Source organism: Mycotypha africana, assembly GCF_025528875.1.
Source record: "Mycotypha africana strain NRRL 2978 chromosome Unknown BDF20scaffold_2, whole genome shotgun sequence".
In the NCBI taxonomy this organism is placed as follows: Eukaryota; Fungi; Mucoromycota; class Mucoromycetes; order Mucorales; family Mycotyphaceae; genus Mycotypha; species Mycotypha africana.
Genome location: NW_026515726.1, coordinates 2,391,345 through 2,409,242, shown reverse-complemented (window position 1 = coordinate 2,409,242; position 17,898 = coordinate 2,391,345). Strand labels below are relative to the sequence as shown.

General features: G+C 38.6%; 7 protein-coding genes across 7 annotated transcripts; 3 read left to right on the top strand and 4 right to left on the bottom strand.

The window, feature by feature from the left end:
* Positions 1-229: 229 nt before the first annotated feature.
* On the bottom strand, positions 230-2,063 carry BDF20DRAFT_854157 (cysteine desulfurase). The gene is made up of 5 exons (XM_053080168.1): positions 1,875-2,063; positions 1,587-1,789; positions 1,376-1,513; positions 828-1,313; positions 230-752 (listed from the first exon to the last, which is right to left on the bottom strand). The coding sequence occupies exons 1-5, from the start codon at positions 2,011-2,013 to the stop codon at positions 327-329; spliced, it is 1,392 nt and encodes a 463-aa protein (XP_052939519.1). The 5' UTR covers positions 2,014-2,063; the 3' UTR covers positions 230-326.
* A 123-nt stretch (positions 2,064-2,186) lies between these two features.
* Positions 2,187-4,396, bottom strand: BDF20DRAFT_814481 (SART-1 protein; the record flags this gene model as incomplete). Its single annotated transcript, XM_053076983.1, has 3 exons — positions 2,187-4,044; positions 4,119-4,277; positions 4,365-4,396. The coding sequence occupies 3 exons, from the start codon at positions 4,394-4,396 to the stop codon at positions 2,187-2,189; spliced, it is 2,049 nt and encodes a 682-aa protein (XP_052939518.1).
* A 142-nt stretch (positions 4,397-4,538) lies between these two features.
* Positions 4,539-7,059, top strand: BDF20DRAFT_854149 (small-subunit processome). Its single transcript, XM_053080167.1, has one exon. It carries the CDS (start codon positions 4,619-4,621, stop codon positions 7,016-7,018), a length of 2,400 nt encoding a protein of 799 aa, XP_052939517.1. The 5' UTR covers positions 4,539-4,618; the 3' UTR covers positions 7,019-7,059.
* Positions 7,060-7,765: 706 nt separating this feature from the next.
* Positions 7,766-12,626, bottom strand: BDF20DRAFT_307593 (mono-functional DNA-alkylating methyl methanesulfonate N-term-domain-containing protein). Its single transcript, XM_053075170.1, has 7 exons — positions 12,393-12,626; positions 12,199-12,307; positions 11,719-12,089; positions 11,170-11,635; positions 9,211-11,076; positions 8,529-9,115; positions 7,766-8,442 (listed from the first exon to the last, which is right to left on the bottom strand). Exons 1-7 carry the CDS (start codon positions 12,494-12,496, stop codon positions 8,244-8,246), a joined length of 3,702 nt encoding a protein of 1,233 aa, XP_052939516.1. The 5' UTR covers positions 12,497-12,626; the 3' UTR covers positions 7,766-8,243.
* Positions 12,627-14,088: 1,462 nt separating this feature from the next.
* Positions 14,089-14,409, top strand: BDF20DRAFT_809822 (SWIB/MDM2 domain-containing protein; the record flags this gene model as incomplete). Its single annotated transcript, XM_053076589.1, has 2 exons — positions 14,089-14,172; positions 14,239-14,409. Coding segments are annotated over 2 exons (255 nt in total), but the record flags the coding sequence as incomplete, so codon positions are not given.
* Positions 14,410-14,965: 556 nt separating this feature from the next.
* On the bottom strand, positions 14,966-15,169 carry BDF20DRAFT_808257 (uncharacterized protein; the record flags this gene model as incomplete). The annotated part of the gene is made up of 1 exon (XM_053076562.1): positions 14,966-15,169. A coding segment is annotated over one exon (204 nt), but the record flags the coding sequence as incomplete, so codon positions are not given.
* A 293-nt stretch (positions 15,170-15,462) lies between these two features.
* BDF20DRAFT_308337 (uncharacterized protein) lies at positions 15,463-17,599 on the top strand. Its single transcript, XM_053075172.1, has 4 exons — positions 15,463-15,694; positions 15,788-16,374; positions 16,449-17,412; positions 17,497-17,599. Exons 1-3 carry the CDS (start codon positions 15,622-15,624, stop codon positions 17,163-17,165), a joined length of 1,377 nt encoding a protein of 458 aa, XP_052939513.1. The 5' UTR covers positions 15,463-15,621; the 3' UTR covers positions 17,166-17,412; positions 17,497-17,599.
* Positions 17,600-17,898: the final 299 nt, after the last annotated feature.

Sequence of the window (17,898 nt, the reverse complement as noted above, 5' to 3'; positions counted from 1 at the left end):
GATATCTTTGATCAGACATGCTCTATATTACTGCACAATTTTCATAAGCAAGCAATAGCAATTAAATCAGCGAGACAAATTTTCATTTTCAGCAATCAGGTTCCTGAAAATACACAAATGCGACCCCTTTAGAAATACATTTGTTCTTTGCCATTTTGTGATCCTTAATAAACCTATCGACAGTTTCCATAGACTAGTATTCATTTTTGTTCTATTTACTACTTTTATCCTTCATACACGACACCACCCAACATACAAGGATTTCATTACACGAGTTTTATTTAATTAATAAATAACAATAAATATAGAGAGGCGGTCAATGGTGATTAATGTTGTGTCCATTGTATAGATTTCAAATCGATGCCTTCTTGAACCATTTCCCATAGAGGAGACATATCTCTTAATCGTTGTACATGTTCCACGACCTTTTGAATCACGAAATCAACCTCAGCCTCTGTAGTAAATCTACCAATACCAAATCGAATGGAGCTGTGAGCTTGCTCATCATCCGATCCCAAAGCACGGAGAACATAAGAAGGTTCTAGCGAGGCAGACGTACAAGCTGAACCTGAAGATAATGCAATATCTTTCAGTGCCATCAATAAACTTTCACCTTCAATATATGAAAATGAAAGGTTGACGCAGCCTGGATAACAACTGTCAGGAGCACCGTTTCTATTGACATGTTCTACTTGCGACTGAATACCATCTATCAGTTTTTTCGCTAAATAAGAAATTCTTCGATGGTCATACTACATATAAATCACTCATTTCAATAATCATATTCTATACTTAAATTGGAAAGCAATTATAACCAATCGACTTACTTCCATTTCTTTGGAAGCTATATGACAAGCTTCGCCTAGACCAACGCAAAGATTAGTAGGCAATGTACCACTTCTTAAGCCCCTTTCTTGACCGCCACCGCTTTGGATAGCTTCAAGGCGCACGCGAGGGCGGCGACGAACGTATAAAGCACCGATGCCTTTTGGACCGTAGATTTTATGACCGGATATACTCATCAAATCAATGTTCATGTCATTTACGTTTAACGGAATCTTGCCGACAGCTTGTGCAGCATCTGTGTGGAAAAAGACTTTCTTGGCTCGACAAATCTTACCGATTTCTGCAACTGGCTGAATAACACCAATCTCATTGTTAACAGTCATAATTGATACAATGGCTGTGTCTGGACGAATACTTTTCTCTAGTAATTCTAAGTCAACAAGCCCATTAGATTGCACAGGAAGATATGTAACATCAAAACCTTCCTCTTGGATGACACGGCATGAGTCTAAAACACATTTATGCTCCTAATTTAAAGGTTAATGAACCTTTCTGCATTCACCGACTCTCCCTATATTTGGAAGCTTACCGTTTGAGTGGTGATTATGTGTCTTTTCTTATTCTTATAGAATCTTGCTACTCCTTTTAAACTGATGTTATTTGATTCAGTTGCACCCGAAGTGAAAACGATTTCTTTTGGGTCAGCTCCAATTAGATGAGCTACTTGCTATACAGATCAAGAACAAACTCAGCTATCTTGAGTTTTCTACCCCAATGTATTTCTTCGTAATATATTTTACCTCTCTAGCGGCATCAACTGCCTTTTCTGACTCCCAGCCATAGGTATGGGTTCTTGAGTGTGGATTTCCATATATTTCGGTCATGTATGGCAGCATTTTATCCAACACCCGAGGGTCCAATGGGCTTGTTGCTTGCATATCAAGATAAATAGGTCGACTCGTTTTATTATCTTTGACATTATTTGCTGAATGTAAATCATTCACTTTGACATAGCGTAATAAATGTCAGCGATTATCCTTTTTTTTTTGCTTTCAAGTTTAATGAATGCGTAGTATTTGATGATTTACCTGCTGGAGTGCCCACAGTACTATTATGTCTCGAAAGACCGATAAGAAAACTGCGTACGGGCAAGACACGGAGTTGTTTTCTCACAGATGGCTCAAATGCTCTTAAGAGTACCGATTGTTGTAGTGATCTAAAAAGCATGATTTTAAGAGGTACCTGATTACAGTTATAAAAACTGGAAAGTGCGAATGTATTGCCTATGAAAAATAAACTTCAATTTACTCCACATTTTATAATTTTAAAATCAGAAAAAAAATGTGACTTTATTCGACGGGTAAATTCAAACTGATATTGGTGGTAATAACTCTATTGATTTACTTTTTAGAAGACTTCGAGCTGCTGCCTGAAGGAGGAGCTAACGGTGTAGAAGTAGGCACTACACCACGATTACCAACGCTAAGAACGACATGAGCAGCACCTGTACGTTTCTGTCTCTCCAATAATGCGCCAGCCAAGTTATGAGGTGTATCAGTACTGCTCATCATATTAAGTTTCCGCTCTTCTTCTATCTTCTTCATTTTCTTTTCAGTCTTTGTCTTTCCTGAGGTCTTGCCATGGAACTTATGGGACATATATTTGAAAGCTTCTACAGTCTTCATGACACGACCAGTATCATCTGTGTATTCCAGATTAACTTCAGGTTTATAGTTCTCCATTGCCAATTCAAATTCTTTCAATCTTCTACGTTCTTCTCTTTCTCTTTCTCTCTCTCTCTCACGTTCGAGTTCCCGCATACGATCAGAATTTTCCCTGCCTCCTCTTCCTCTACGACGTTCTTTTTCAATTTGGTCATCAAGCTGACGAAGTCTTTCTTTCTTTCTCATTTCGTTCTGCCATCTAATTTGTTCAGCTGCTATTCTATCACGCTTGAGCTGTTCCTCAGTCGGCTTTGCGATCACACCTTTTTGCTCCAAAAGGTTGAGCGTAGCAGCGAGACCTCGGCTCACAAGTGGTTCTTCAACTATCACTTCGGCTTTGAATTCTTTTTTCACAGCAGGTGCTTCTTCAGCCTCGTGAGTTGCTTGTTGAGCTTCTGCCTCTGTCATTTCGCTATCTTCGTTTGCTTCTGTCATTTGTGTAGCTTCTTGATCACCTTCTGTAGTTTCATTGATTTCATATTCCTCCACAGGTTCCGTCTTTATTACGGGTTCAGTAGCCTCTTTCTTTACATCTCTGGGATTGAAGAGAGCAAAATTGCTACCAATCGAGTTGACAAATTCAGATGTTTCAGATAAGACAAGACCTCCATTATCATCGTCTTCCACTTTGATTTCAGTTGCTTCCTGTTTAAGCTGCTTAGCAATCTCTTCGGGAGTCATTCTCTTGAATTGTTTATTCTTCTGCTTGTTTGCAATTCTTCTGGCGCGAGCTAAAGCTTCTTGTAAATCATCGTCGTCTACAAAATTAGCATCAGGATCCAGTGTATGAGGTTTTGGTACTGAACTAGGCTGAGTTGAGGTTTCTTCTGTTAAATTGGAATTTGTAGTGGAAATATTTAAATCATCTTCATCTTTATTCTTGCTTCTCATTTTCTTCTTCTTCTTTGATTTTGGTTTCTTGAAACTGACGGCCACTTCTTCTTGCGTATAATAATCTTTAATTTGCTGCATCTTGTCGTATGTTAATGATTGTTCTTTTAATTTCTCAGCAACGGATTTCTCGTCTGCCTCTTGCTGAACAGGCTTGACAACACCTGACTGTCCAATCACGAACCCTTTCTCTTCTTCGTTCTCCTCATATTGAGGTAGAATGCTGGGCTTCTTTCCGCTGAATTGATCATCGTCATATGGGTTATAGCCCGGTTTTTGCTTTTTTGCTTCCAAGTTTTTCTTTAAACGTTGACGGTCCTCCAGTTCGACATTACTGAGCTCAACCATTTCTTCGTCGTTTTCTTCAAGAATGCCACGATCTTTTAACGTTAAAATGGTTTCACCTCCTTCTTCAAATTCGGAAAGAGCATGACTAACCTTAAGCCCAGCAAGTTGATTTGCGTCGTATTTTTGATAAGTGTTATCCATGTCTTCTAATTCTTTAGCTCGACGTGCTGCCAGGTCCTTTTCTATTTTTCTGCTTTTTCTAATCCAATTGAGAGCGCTGTCGTCTTCTTCATCATCTGCTTCCCCCAAACCTTTACCTTGAAGCTTAGCTAAGTTACGTTTTCTGTTTTTCGCCCTACACAAAGTTTAAAACGCTTGGGTTAATTGAGATGCCTACAATCATAATTCTCAACTTGGAATGAAGTTTACTTTTCAATATTCTTTTTTATCTCTTCTTCCTTTGCTGCTTTTTCTTTTTCTTCTTTCAACTTTTGATAGTTTTCGTAGGCAACTTGATCGGGATCAGCGACTTCGTCAGCATCATCATCAGCCGCTAAAGGAGGAAGTCCCAATTTTTCGCGCAAAGCACTGTAATAAAGCAGGCCAGTAATAATAATATAGACATAAATTAATGCCTTGTACAAAAAATTATACAGTCTAATCATAACAACTTACTTTGTTTCTTCAATTGATAGGGATTCAGCCATCGTTAGGTTTTTACAACGGAAGAGGCAAAAAGGAAAACCAGACAAAAGGCGAACTCCATTAAGGCAGCCCTTCGGGAATTTAATTTTATTCATTCTGAATTATCAACCAATTACATTCCTTGTTTAAACTCTTGGACTGCTTTTCACCGCTTAAAAAGTTAAGAAAGACATCCAACCTATTCGAAGTTTTGTTGATCTACTTTTAAAACGCTTGTAGTGGCCATGGCTCGTTCACAGAAAAAAGGCAATACAAAAGCTTCTAAGGTACAGCAAAATACCATTACAAGTAGCAACGGCAGCAGCAGCAAAAAGCACAACAAAAAGTATAATGTTCAAGACAAATTGTTGAAGAAATCTTTAGCTCATGATGTATTTGAAGCAGAGGAGGAAGACGATCATCGTAAAGCCAACGATTTGGATGATGTTGAGAACTTAGAATATGAAGCGGGTGAAATCGCGGAGGAAGACGATTCTGAAATTGATTCCGATGAAGCTTTCGACGAGTCTGATGAGGAACGGTTTGGCGAGTACAACTTTCTGAATAAATCTGAGGATGATATGTCTGCATCCGATTTTGAGGATGAAGAAGGAGAGGATTATGTTGATCTTGCCGAAATGATTAGTAATCTCGATTCCAAAAAGCGTAGACGCCCTAACGAAGACGAAAGCGGCAATAAAAAACGTCAATTGAAAGAAAGGAACGAAGCATATAATGAAAGCGAATATAATTTAGGCACCCGACAAACAGATGATGATTCTAAGAAGCTTAGCCTTGCTGATTTGATGGAAACTGTGGAAGATGAGTCCAGTCTGAGTGCTTTGAAGACAAGTTTGGAAACTTTAGCTGGCAAAGGCAAAAATGTTACCCGTAAAGCCGTTGATGCACCAGTGGCTAAGCGTGTACAAGAGCGTATGGATCGTCAAGCTGCTCTTGCTACGGCTAATGAGGAAGTTTCTAAATGGCAGCCCACTGTCAACATGCTTCGTGAAGCTGAACATTTACAATTTCCTCTTCAAGATAATACAGCAAAGCCTACTCGCAGCAGTGCTGCCATGGCCGATAAGTTCAAGGCAGAGACTCAATTAGAACAGCAGATTAATGAAGCACTTGCTGAAGCCGGCATGAAGGATAAAGAATTAGAAGAATTTGAAGCCCTTAAGCTCAATAAACTATCGATTGAAGAAGTAGAAGCAAGACGCAAAGAGCTTCGTATGATGCGTGAATTAATGTTCCGTCATGAAATCAAAGCAAAACGTCTAAAGAAGATCAAGAGTAAAAGTTACAGAAAGTTGAAGCGAAAAGAGAAGGATAGAGTGGTTCATCAAATGGATGAGATTGATCATGATATGGAAGGGGATGAAGATGTCGCTTTACAAAGGGCAAAAGAACGCATGACACTTAAACATAAAAACACCAGTAAGTGGGCTAAGCGTGCTTTAGCCCGTGGTGTGAAGGACGAGGGTACTAGAGAGGCTATTATGGAGCAGCTCCGTCGCGGTGATGAACTTCGCCGCAGAATGGAGGGCGAAAATTCTGGTGACGAAAGTGATGGAGAAGACGAATACAATGGGGAAAATGCTTCTGATAGTGATGACGAAAAAGTCGAAGAAAATGAAGATGATCATTATACCGTTGTAGCTAATAATCCAGGTCGTATGGCTTTCGGCGCGAAGGCGAAGCAAATTAAGAATGAATCAGCAGGTACAAAGAATAGAGATTCTTTTGAGGAAGAATGGCTTCCTGTTAATAGTGATGACGAAGAAACAGAAGATAAAGTTGAGGAACACTATACTGTGGTAGCAAATAATCCCGGCCGTATAGCCTTCGATGGTAAAGCGAAACAAACCAAAGCAGAATCGAATGCCGATGATTCTGCAAATCCTTGGCTTCAAGCTGATACGTCTCGTCTCAATAAGAAGGCTTCGAAGAATAAAACTCTCTCTGGACAGAATGAAAGTCGTGTTGAGCACAGCATCGCCAAACTGAACAAGAAAAAGGAAGCCAGTGCAGCCGCTAGGGACGCAACTGAAGATGTTGAGCTGGATTTAACAAACGTGGCAACCATTTCGTCATCAAGAACGATCAGTACAGCGAAAACAGCTAAAGGTGATTCAGATGATGAATCTCTTGATGAAGATGATACCCCCACTGATAAGAATACCGTTGCCTTCAGTCAGCGAGAGCTTGTGGCAAGAGCATTTGCAAATGACGACGTTGTCACTGAATTTGAAGAAGAAAAAAGAGCGGAAATTGAAGAAGATGAAGATAAAGTTGAAGATTTGACATTGCCTGGTTGGGGAAGTTGGGGAGGTGCTGGCGTGAGGGAGAACAAGAAGAAGAAAAAGATTATCAAAGTGACAAAAGGCATCGATGCTGATAAGAGAAAAGATGCCAAGCTTGCACATGTCATTATTAATGAAAAGCTGAATAAGAAGGCAGAAAAATACTCATCAACAAATGTACCCTTTCCTTTCAAGACAATGGAACAATATGAACGATCTATTAGCCAACCTGTTGGCAGTGAATGGAATACTCGTCAAACTTTCATGAAGCTTACTAAGCCCAGAGTTATCACTAAGCTTGGTAAAGTTATTGATCCCGTCAAAGCACCTTTCTCATAGAGTAATAAAAAAGTTTACCACCTTGAAAAAATACAGTTCAATTCTGGTTTTAGCTTTAATGAGAGCACACTTGCTACATATTGCCAATTGCCGGTCTTACTATAATTTGATAAAATAATAGTATTTCAACTTAGATCGATCTGTAACTGATTGAATACAATCGACCGTAAATGAAAAGGTTCTCAGTGTTTGATGCTCCTTGAAACAGTTTTGCCACAGATAGAAGTGCTTATTATCTCTCTTGTACACACATCCTTGGGTTTGAGACATGAATGAGCTACAACATGGAGTATTGTGATTTCACTGCTGGCTTGAATAAGTTTACATTGAGAAGGCTAAGGCACCATATGCATTCTTGTTTTGAAGTGGCTGAATTTGAAAGACAATTACTGTGTCTATAACGTATACTTTATTCACCTGTGACAGAACGAGGTGAGCTTGACATGATCGTTTATTTTTAGTATCTTGGCACGTCTTCATCTGGTTGGCCCATTTTACTGAGTCTGGTTCAACTAGTTTTACAAGACTATTGATTGGTAACGCCCTCTAAATCCTCTACAGAATATGAGTTTTCTTCTGAAATAGAGAGAAATAAATGAAGTTGTAGGACGTCAATTGATATGCATAAAAGTGCCATTTGGAAATTTCAGTTACACCAATCGAATCATGACAAAACGCAAAAATGAGTATCCAAATACCACTATTTCGAGAACCGGAAGCGTCCGTAAGCAATGTAAGCGAGTAGACCTTCAATAAAAGACCTGAAAATTATAATTTTCGAAACTAGCGAAGGCAAAGAATCATTTGGAAACCTTTTATATTCGACAATGACTCTGAACTACCTTAAGTCAAAAGTAAGATAAATGTAATTGGAGGTTGTACATTGGCCGATGATTCACATAAAAGAAGAACGAACCTTGAGCGGTCATCTTCAAGGAAATTCATTTTACGAACATTGGGACTACGGACACTGCGGTATGCATGACCATTTGACATAAAAAAAATTAAAAGGCCTGTGTGTAACCACGATCATATATGATTAAAATAGCAGTAAATATACATATAGCTTCCATGAGTATGTACGATGCAGCTACCTTCCTTTGAGCAAACCTTAAAGCATTCTAGACCTGTCACGGATAATCATGTTTTATATGTATTAACAAATATTAGAGTACTATTTACAGTTATATTATATTAGGAAAGACAGCAAGTACATATCAATGTCTTAGGGATGAGAGTTCATTAGTTCCTCAACGACTTTACAGATATCTTCTACTGACTTGTCGAGTTTTCTCCCGCCGTATAGGCCGTCCACTACATTTTGCATCTGCTGAGGCGTCAAATCCAAAAAGCTTTCAATAAGGTCACCATCTATAAAGTTAACTGCATCATCTTTTCTATCCATTATGCATACACTTCTCCAGCTATGAACGACAAAGAAAGCAGTTAGCTACGCTTATATTTATTATGCATAACTGTATATGTCAATGAGCGATGTAGGGCGACTTACTCTGTGTGCGATAATCCGCCTACACTTTTTACCACTTTCGACATATTATACTGCATCTGATCTAACAGTTTAAATTTATCATGCGGCACATCTGTAATCAAGCCTATAGCACCACTGGATGTGGCAAATATCAGACTAGATGCCGTCATTTCTGTTGGTTTACGGTCTGGATCATTCTCATCGTTCATTCCAAAGGAGCCAAACCGAATTCTTCTCACTGTATCCCCCAGATGCCACACACTAACTGTTTCTAATAAAGGTTCGTCCGTCGCAATAGCGTCATTGTTTTCTTCACTGCATTTTTCCACTACAAACAAGTGCCCTTCTCTTTCCGCTGCTACATACAAGTTTTCGTCCGTCGCCTCAATAGCCAGTATTTCCTTTAATCGTTCGTGTGCAGCGACTTCTATTAAGCTTTCGGTTCGAGAATCGTAACGCATGACTACGATAGAATAAGCCATATCACCAGTGATAATGTAGTCGTTGAAAGTAGAAATGGCTTCAGTAACCGATGGCAATGGTTTGGAACAAACCGATTTTAGCCGTCCTTTACTACCCGATGTTTTTTCCCATTTATATACATGTAGCTACATTATTTTTGGTGTATTAGAGAAAAATCATTCGAAATCATATACTGTGAGAAGGAATCAGAAGAAAGATATCTTCTTCTTTTTTTCTTTACCTTGCCACTCATGCTAGCTATTAGTTTGCCTTGGAAAGCCTTTAAACAGTCAACAATGCCGTCTGTTTTAATTTGATCTACCACTCTTAGTTTTCTTTCGTTTGTGGATGTGCTTATCACTTGAAGAACAAAGATTCTACCCACACATTTCTGTTCGTATTGATCCGTATCTATGCCAGTAGCCAGCACATAATATTCTCCCTGTTGTTGTCGTTGTTGCTGCTGCCCATGTCGAGAATGCTCTTCTTGATGTGGTTGTTGGTTATGAGTGTGGCGTTGCTGGCTCTGATTACCACTACGATCATTATTGTCAGTATTACTATTGTTACTACTATCGCTTGTCATACTATTGCCTTCATGAGTACTATTGATGTCTATATCATTGTCATAGAAACTTATAGAGAGAGCTGCTAAAGGTCGTTCAAACTGTTTGAAGTATACTCTATCTAACACTTGCATTGTCTGATCGTCTAATAGCTCAAAACCGCCAGTCGTAGTTTGCATGGTATAAGCATTTTGCTGTTGATTGGAAGGGGAAGAAGATGGTAATCTTTCAGTGACAACACCGAATGTGCGTGTTGACTCCTGATAGCTGATACGTCTAGGTGTATCTATGGTGGGTATCTTTGTAATATGTAATTTCTGGATTTCTTCCATTTGTCCAATGATCAGTCCATTCTTCGTGGTAAGTGCAACTGTGTCGGGGAATAAACGACTGTTGAATGAAGTTACATAGCGCACTTCTTTCATATTGACATTGGAGTAGATAAGCTTCTTGTTACGACTGTGTATTATACTGGGCTTATCAGAGGCAGCAAAGACGTGTGTCGTACCGTTGGATTTAAAAGAGCTGAGATAAATAGGAAACTTACCCAAGAACGACCGCTTTTTGTCGGAAAGTTGCAACGTTGCAGTATCTAGTTTAAAGTTGTAGAATTGTCCATCGCCTAAGGCTACTAATAGGTAGCAGATGTTTTCAAACCTTTCCATGAGGATGGAGCGTGGCATGACAGAACCTGCAAGTAATTCCTCAGCAATTATATTTAGGTGAGGCAAGGATAGTAAACAGACACCCACTTGCTCCCATAGTCCGACAGCTACGACATCTGATTGTAGAGGCTTATCTACATGAATAGGGTTGATATTCAAGCACGAAATTTCATAAGGTAACTGTATGCTATTTATGATGTGAAGTTTTTTGTTGATGAGTTGAAAGGCAATGAGCCGACCAAAACCAGTAGAAATGACGCATTGTGAAGGATTGACGGCAGCTACAGTAATAGTCGATTGCTGATCTGGTAAATATTCGTCTAGTAACATGCCTTCATTTCTATCAGCTTCCATTAATCTGACACTTTTATCTGTTATTTGTATGATCATATTGTCGATCACATTTGCGGCAACCAACGTCCTCGAATGCAAGTCTATGCTCGCATAGAAGTCTAACTGAGTCATAGCGTTATCACGTATCTCTAGTAGAGTTGTTCGATCAAAAAATGATATGACTAGTAAATCGTCGTAGGTATCTTCTAATGATGGGCGTAACGTCCATATACCTTTCACGCCGCTGATTTCTATTGTAGCTAATTCATTTAACCCAACACCATTTCGAATGATACGTAAGGTGCTATTTTTAGCGACACCCGAACAGGTGATCAATTGGGTTTGTCCTTGTTTGTCTAAATCAGCTACAATAAAGTCGGTAATTGGTCCAATATTAGGAAACTCTTCCAGTACGTCTACTATTTCTCCTTTATTTGCGCCAGTAGAGAATTTGTTGATATGAACAAGTTGTGAGTCGCCCACTTGGGACCCAATAAAGACAACATCATTAGCGAGATAAGTAATACAGGAAGGTATAGAAATCTAATAATGTGGGAAAAAAAAAGCCATCCCGTAAGTCATTGGAACTTCCCTCATAAAAGCTGTATTTGTTAAATGTGCTCATTCCGCTCATACCAAACCCAATCTGATAAAATTTAAAGCATTGACTTGCTGATGGTATTGGCCGTCGAGGCTCAACGTCAAAAGATGCAGCTCTCCTTTTAGATCTCCCAATAATATACGTGTTCCGTCCAAGTTCATAATGGCATAGCTATTGATGTTGGAAGGTTTAATACCAATGGCTACTGGTGGTAGATTTGGCTTCAAGTATCTTATGAATTTTTGGGCGATTACTATTACGCCGCCAAGTGTAGGCGGTAAGGGGATAAGTAATTTAGCGTCTGGTTCAAAATGGTCCATGACAATGTCGCCTGGTGTTAATTCGCGCTCTTTAATATTCAGCGTAAATGACTGCAAATAGCGGTGATCAAGTGCGTCGTCATACAAAACGAGTAAAGTGGATGATTCTTGTTCTTCATTTATTGTTTTCGTGTCGTCGTTCTGTAAAAATGTTAAAGAAATGACCTTTTTATCAAACATACTAAAAATGGTTCATTGGATGAAGATTTAATCAAAACGGAGCGAAAAACTGCAAACGTTCTTTTGAGTATGTCCTTCTTTTACCTTATATTCATGAAATCATTAGGTAGATGTATGATATCATGTGCATGTCGTCTTCTACTGCCGAATGTACTATCCTTACTCCTTAGAGATATCTTTCTGACTGTCTGTGGCGTGTTCAATTCCTTCGGTTTCGTGAAATCGGGTATAATGAAGGTGATGGTGGACTCGTAAAGGTTGGCTGCAAAGAATCGACAAGAAGGATCGACGACGAGATGAACATTAAGTGGAATAATTTCATTACGTGGTTGCTGACCTGGAAAGCCAATCTCGCCATTGGAGTCGGTATTTATTTGTTGTGTAGTGGAATCAAAAGACAAAACACAATATTTATGTCGAGTTGTTAACAAAAATAATGAATCTTTATCTCGTCCCTATTGAAAAGATCGATCGTAAGATTAACTCAAGCATGAACAAAATGTTTCAAAGTTTCGCCCAGTTTTTCTTTTTTTGTTCTTCTTTTTCTTGTTTCTCTCAGCTTACGGGTGGGGTATATAATTTCATGGCGAGAATGGTTCCGTAAACACTGAATTCAACAATGGACTTTAAGCCTTCGGCTGTTATCGTATAAACTTCGATCCGATTTCCTTTGCTTTTTAACCATAGAAGTTAGGAAAGAAAGGTAAGCAGCTGACAAATCAATGGTAAGAAAGTAACCAAAATGGTTTTCTAAGTACCCCAGTATCAAGTTAGTTTCATAAGGCGATGTAAACGATCCTCTTATAGCGGAATGGACAGCTGTTGGTTTTTGCGCTGTAACAACATATTTTTTATGGGACATGGATTTGACAGTAAAATGTGGTCGTACGAACAATAGTGCGTTTAGGTAGAAAAAATAATGTTATATTGGCGCGAAACTAGAGGATGATACTGTATATTGTTAAACGCGAAAGTACTGATAGAAAGAAAACGTGAGTCGAGCCAAAATTTCAAAGTAAAAAAAAAAAGCCCTTTAATCTTTTTTTTTTTTTCAGTGTCCCTTGAAAATTGATTGGCTGAATCAGGACTTTGGTTGAAAGAAAACGGAATAGACACGGATGTGCAAGTCGTGTGATGGATGAAGGCCCTGTGTCTAACACACTCATTATTGACTACAGAATTGCATTCACACAACAGAATGGCAGTCCTCTACACTAGCAATTGATATATGACTACAAAGGACTATGTCTATTTTTAGGTGAATATGTTCACAGAGAGATCAAATACCTTAACCGTTTACGCATGAATAAAAATGCGATTGAACAGATTTGTGATACGGTTTCCGCATAAAAAGGGAGCCTTATTGAAAGCCTGACCAAAAAGCGGCAGAGTCACACGTATTGACGTCCTTACTTAATGGTATGCAGGCATCGTGCAGAGACCAAAAAAAGGGTTCTTTTTTTGTGCCTTTTGAGATTCCCTTTCCCTTTTTCTTCGCCTTTTCCTTCTTTTCTCCTCATTCCATCTCCCTTATTTCATTTCCTTTTTGACAAGAGACTTACAATGGACGACTCACAAGCAAATAACATCAATATGTTATTTTCAGGTAATGATTTGATGCTATTCACAAAATGATGTATCATGAAGCTGAAGAGTGTATGCTTAGATGAGAGCCTATTTTGGAGGAATGCGACGAATGATGGCATGGATAAGAGAACTATCAATCATAGTCTTATGCAAAATGCTAATAGCAATATCACTGATGGCGATTATGCAATTGCGCCTCCTGCCACTATGGTTCCGGCTACAACTGCTGCTGCTACTTGCTCTGCAACAGCTAATATTAACGATATATTCTTATTTGGACAGCAGCAGCAGCAGCAGCAGCAACAGCAGTCTATAGTCAATAACCACCTGCATTCTACTCTTACTGCCCAATCTTCCTTAATGACAACCACATCAAACTCTTATTTGCCGCAAATGTCTGACAACAGCTTAAATGACTTTGACTTTTTAGACCTACTCTCACAACAACAAAAACAGCAATCATACCCATCAAGTTCAATAACCCACTTCCCATCAGTAGCAACAAGCAAAAATCAATATATGTTTCCTCCAAAGGACGCTAACACTGCTATCAATTCTGCAGAATTGTCGTTACACCATTTACAGTCACGATATGCATTGATCGGTAACAGTATCGATCAACAATGTCTCACAGGAACGAACATACCGATGCCGCCAACTGCGACTCAACAACAATATGCGACATATAATACCAAACGTAAGGGTACAAGTATCGCTGATACGATACAGAGCACAAATGATATTGTTCATAAAGTCAAGCCGAAAAAAAGAAAAAGAAAGAAGGCTATAAACACTACAGGCACTACTCGTAACGTCATCGACGAGAATGGTGTTATAACAGTGGATAATAGTGTTCAGAGCACAGCTCCCAAGACCAAGAAAAACACGGGTCTCAATAAGCCCCTGTTATTAAGCCCTTTATTAAGCACTTTAATGGGTGGTGAAAAGCAGGTAGTGCACATGTGATATGGCATAGACGGAACTTGTAATGATATGTACTAACTTTTATGCTTACAGTTACCAAGACCAGAAATTGTCAAAAGGCTGTGGAATTACATAAAGACAAACCAACTACAAGATCCGGCAGATCGTCGCTTTATCCTATGTGATGAAAAATTGAAACAGTTGTTTCAAAAGGATAGAGTAAATAGCTTCGGAATGAACAAAGATTTGACTGTCCATTTGACTAGCATTGAAAGTAAAAGCAATAAAGAGGTTACTATGATTACGCCTTCAGATATACTTATGAGGAATACCACAAGCACAAATAACAACGTTGACACCACCATCGCTACATCGCCAGTACAGACGGCCGATAACACACCTGACATTATGACGCCAAAAGACACTGAGTACACATACAAATGGAACTACTGAATTATTTGTTAAAGACTACTATAACTTATATGATTATGATAAATTGAATTTATGCTTTTTTCTTTTTTTTTTTTAAAAAAAAAAGGAAGAAAGTTTATTTATTCAATGCGAAACAACTGGATTGAAAAACTTCCGTAACTGTAAATACATTCATTACTTTAATAATAAGAATGCTACCCTATGCCAATAATAACCAACGATAGATTGAATTTGTGTATTCTGCCACATTTATCAAGGAACAATTTCGGAAAGAGGTTATTGTCAACTAATATGGGAAACAGGTAGTCAAGAGGGGCTGATGAGTAGACAAGCTAAGGTCAGAGATTTCTTCTTTTTCAACGTCCTTTGGTATGATTAATGGAGCTGTTAGGCTCAGAAATTCAGATTGCTTCAGTTGTCGCTTTTTCCAAATCAAATCAGCTACTGTAGGATGCGTATCTACATAAGCATAGATCATTGTCTCAGCACTGTCATGAGTAGAATAGTTTTCCTCGTTTTTGTAGTCTCGCTCTTCTTCCGTAAGATAACATGTCAAATTCAGAAACCTAAGTTCATGTTTGTTTGCTTGTAATAGATCAATGTTCATAGTTTTACTTGTAAACGGATGATAAATTTCGATGGGAAGCAAGCAAAAAGAAGAAGATGCAGAAGTTAGTGTTTAAGCTTAAATAAGAATAAGAAATAAAGACTGTTGTAACAAACTTTCCTTCTATCCATTTGAAACACACATGTGATCTTTCATTATCATCAAAACATCTCGATTGGTAGTTGCAATTACAGCCGGTGCTTATTCTAGTTGTTGTTAGGTATAGGAAATAGCAATGAATTAAATTTCAATACCAACAAACCAACTTTGCCTACGGACTATTTTCTATTCGACAGTAAAAAAAAAAGGAAGGAAACAAATATGATTGAAAATTCTTATATATAAGAGTCCTTTATCTTTCCACCAGCAAAGAAGATGAAACTTGATTTTTCTTAAACACTCAAAACAATAGCTGAAAACTTACGTAGAAATTAACAATGGTCAAACTCTCTTTAACTTCTATCGCGTTGGCTTCCTTGTTGGCAATGGGCGTAGCTGCCAAAAAGAAATGTAATGTCATTTAATGATGTGCTTTAGCGTCATAGAATGAATGCAATGCGTGACTAATATAACGTTCATCTATATTTCATTCCTGTATTTTAGCCAAAGATCAACCTACACCATCTTCCTCAACAGCGGTTGCTCCTACTGGTACAGTTAAAGAAGCGACTTGTGAGCGCAATCTCAAGGTGACGAACCAGTCCGATTTAGATGCTATCAGCAACTGTGCAACATTCAAGGGTAACATTGAAATCAACGGACTATCTGCTGTTCCCAATTTGCACCTCAACGGCGTAGAGCATATCATTGGCGATCTTGTTCTTACGAATAACAACGATTTGGTCAGCTTTGAAGCTGCTGCTTTGACGAAAGTAGAGGGGGCTTTACGAATCGAGAACCATATCCTTTTGAATCAAGTACAACTTCCTCACTTGAAAGCTGCCAGACTTGTCTCATTCTCTGTGTTGCCAGCTTTGGATGTGATTGCTTTCCCTTCCGGTTTGACTCATGTCGAGCAAATGAAAGTGGAAGATACAAGAGCCCCTACTGTCCATGGCTTCCTGGCAGACCGGGTCGGAACATTTATGTTATTGAACAATAATTACATGAAGTCATTTGATTTCAACAGTGTCAAGGATGTAACAGGTGAAATGTTGATTATGGGTAACAACCATGCTCTCACTTTCCAGGTAACAATTTTATCTCTAAACATATTATTTTAATTCATCATAACTCTTTCTCAATCCAATGTACTTTTTGATAGGCCAATCAATTAGCCAAAATACAAAAGGCCACTTTTTTCAATCTGTATCAGCTTGACATGCCTGCCCTAACTGAAGTTCAGAATGACATTTCTTTCCACGAAAACGACTTCCTGAGTCTCAACATGGATTCTGTTGAAAACATCGGTGGTACCATGACTATTGCTAACAATAATAAACTCAAAGAAACTTCCTTCAAGAAGCTCCACTTGATTAATGGCGCCCTTTCTATTGGTAACAACACACAACTCACAGCCATTGATGGTTTCCCTGCGCTCAAAGCCGTCCATGGCACTATCGATTTAGCTGGTGGTTTCAGTAAATATCATATTCCATCTCTTCAAGATGTTCGTGGAGGTATGCGTCTTCAAACTACATCAAGTCAATTTGGTTGTGCCGATATCGAACGTAAATTGCGAGGTGAAAATGTTGTAAAGGGAACAACTTGGAGCTGTACAGCCAGTATGCAAGAAACAAATTTGGTGCCCACGATGGGTCAATCTCCTAACAGTGGTAATAATAACAACAAACAGCCAGCTTTAGCTACCGGTAACAATAACAATAAGGGAAGTGGCAATACCCCCACAACTGGCAACACTAATATGGGTAATGCTATCGGACAATTATCAAGCAGTGCCGCGTCTTCTTTCAACGTGATGGCCACTAGCGGTTCTTTGATGGCTGGTGTGGCTATAGGTTTTGTCTATAATTTAATTTAAATCTTTTAAGATCACTGTCTTTATTAATTACTTGCTTACTTTCTAACTCGAGCTATTCTTTGTCTGCTGTCTTTTCTCTAATTAATAACTGATTTTTCCCCAGCCAACCGTGGGGTCTTTGCCTGTCTGATTACCGCTTTTTGAAATAAAAATCTCCTCCTTTTAACGTTTGATTTCGCTTCATTGACAAGCAGTTTGCGTATGTAACAATTCCTATGAATGGCAATATATACTAGAGCATACACTAGTAAAATGTTAAATTCCTTCTATTCATGTATGGTATTCGAGTTTTCAAATATCACTCAAAAGGCTCATGTTTAAATCTTCCAAGTCCGTAAAAAGATACATAGTTGACAGTTTCAAAGTGCCATTGTTCGATCTGTTAAGCACACCATAGGCTTCCGCCTCGCTAGCATTAATTGTTTGATAGTCGTTGCCTAGTATAAGCACTTGCCATATTCAAAATTCTGATCCTTGTTTTCATTGAAAGCGTAGCAAAACTGTCCAGGTCAGAAAAGTTCCGGTTTTATTAGACGCATACATCGACATTATGCCTTTGAGAACAATTTAAATGGTATCCGTATTGTTTACTAGTTTAGCTTTATCCTGTGTTATGTCAAAACAGCTATTATTCTCTATTACAGTAGCTATCCCAAAGCTAACTATACGAATTGTAAGGTAATACTCAGAAGGCTATTCTCCGTCTCAATAGATCAAGTAAGGTAGCTTCATT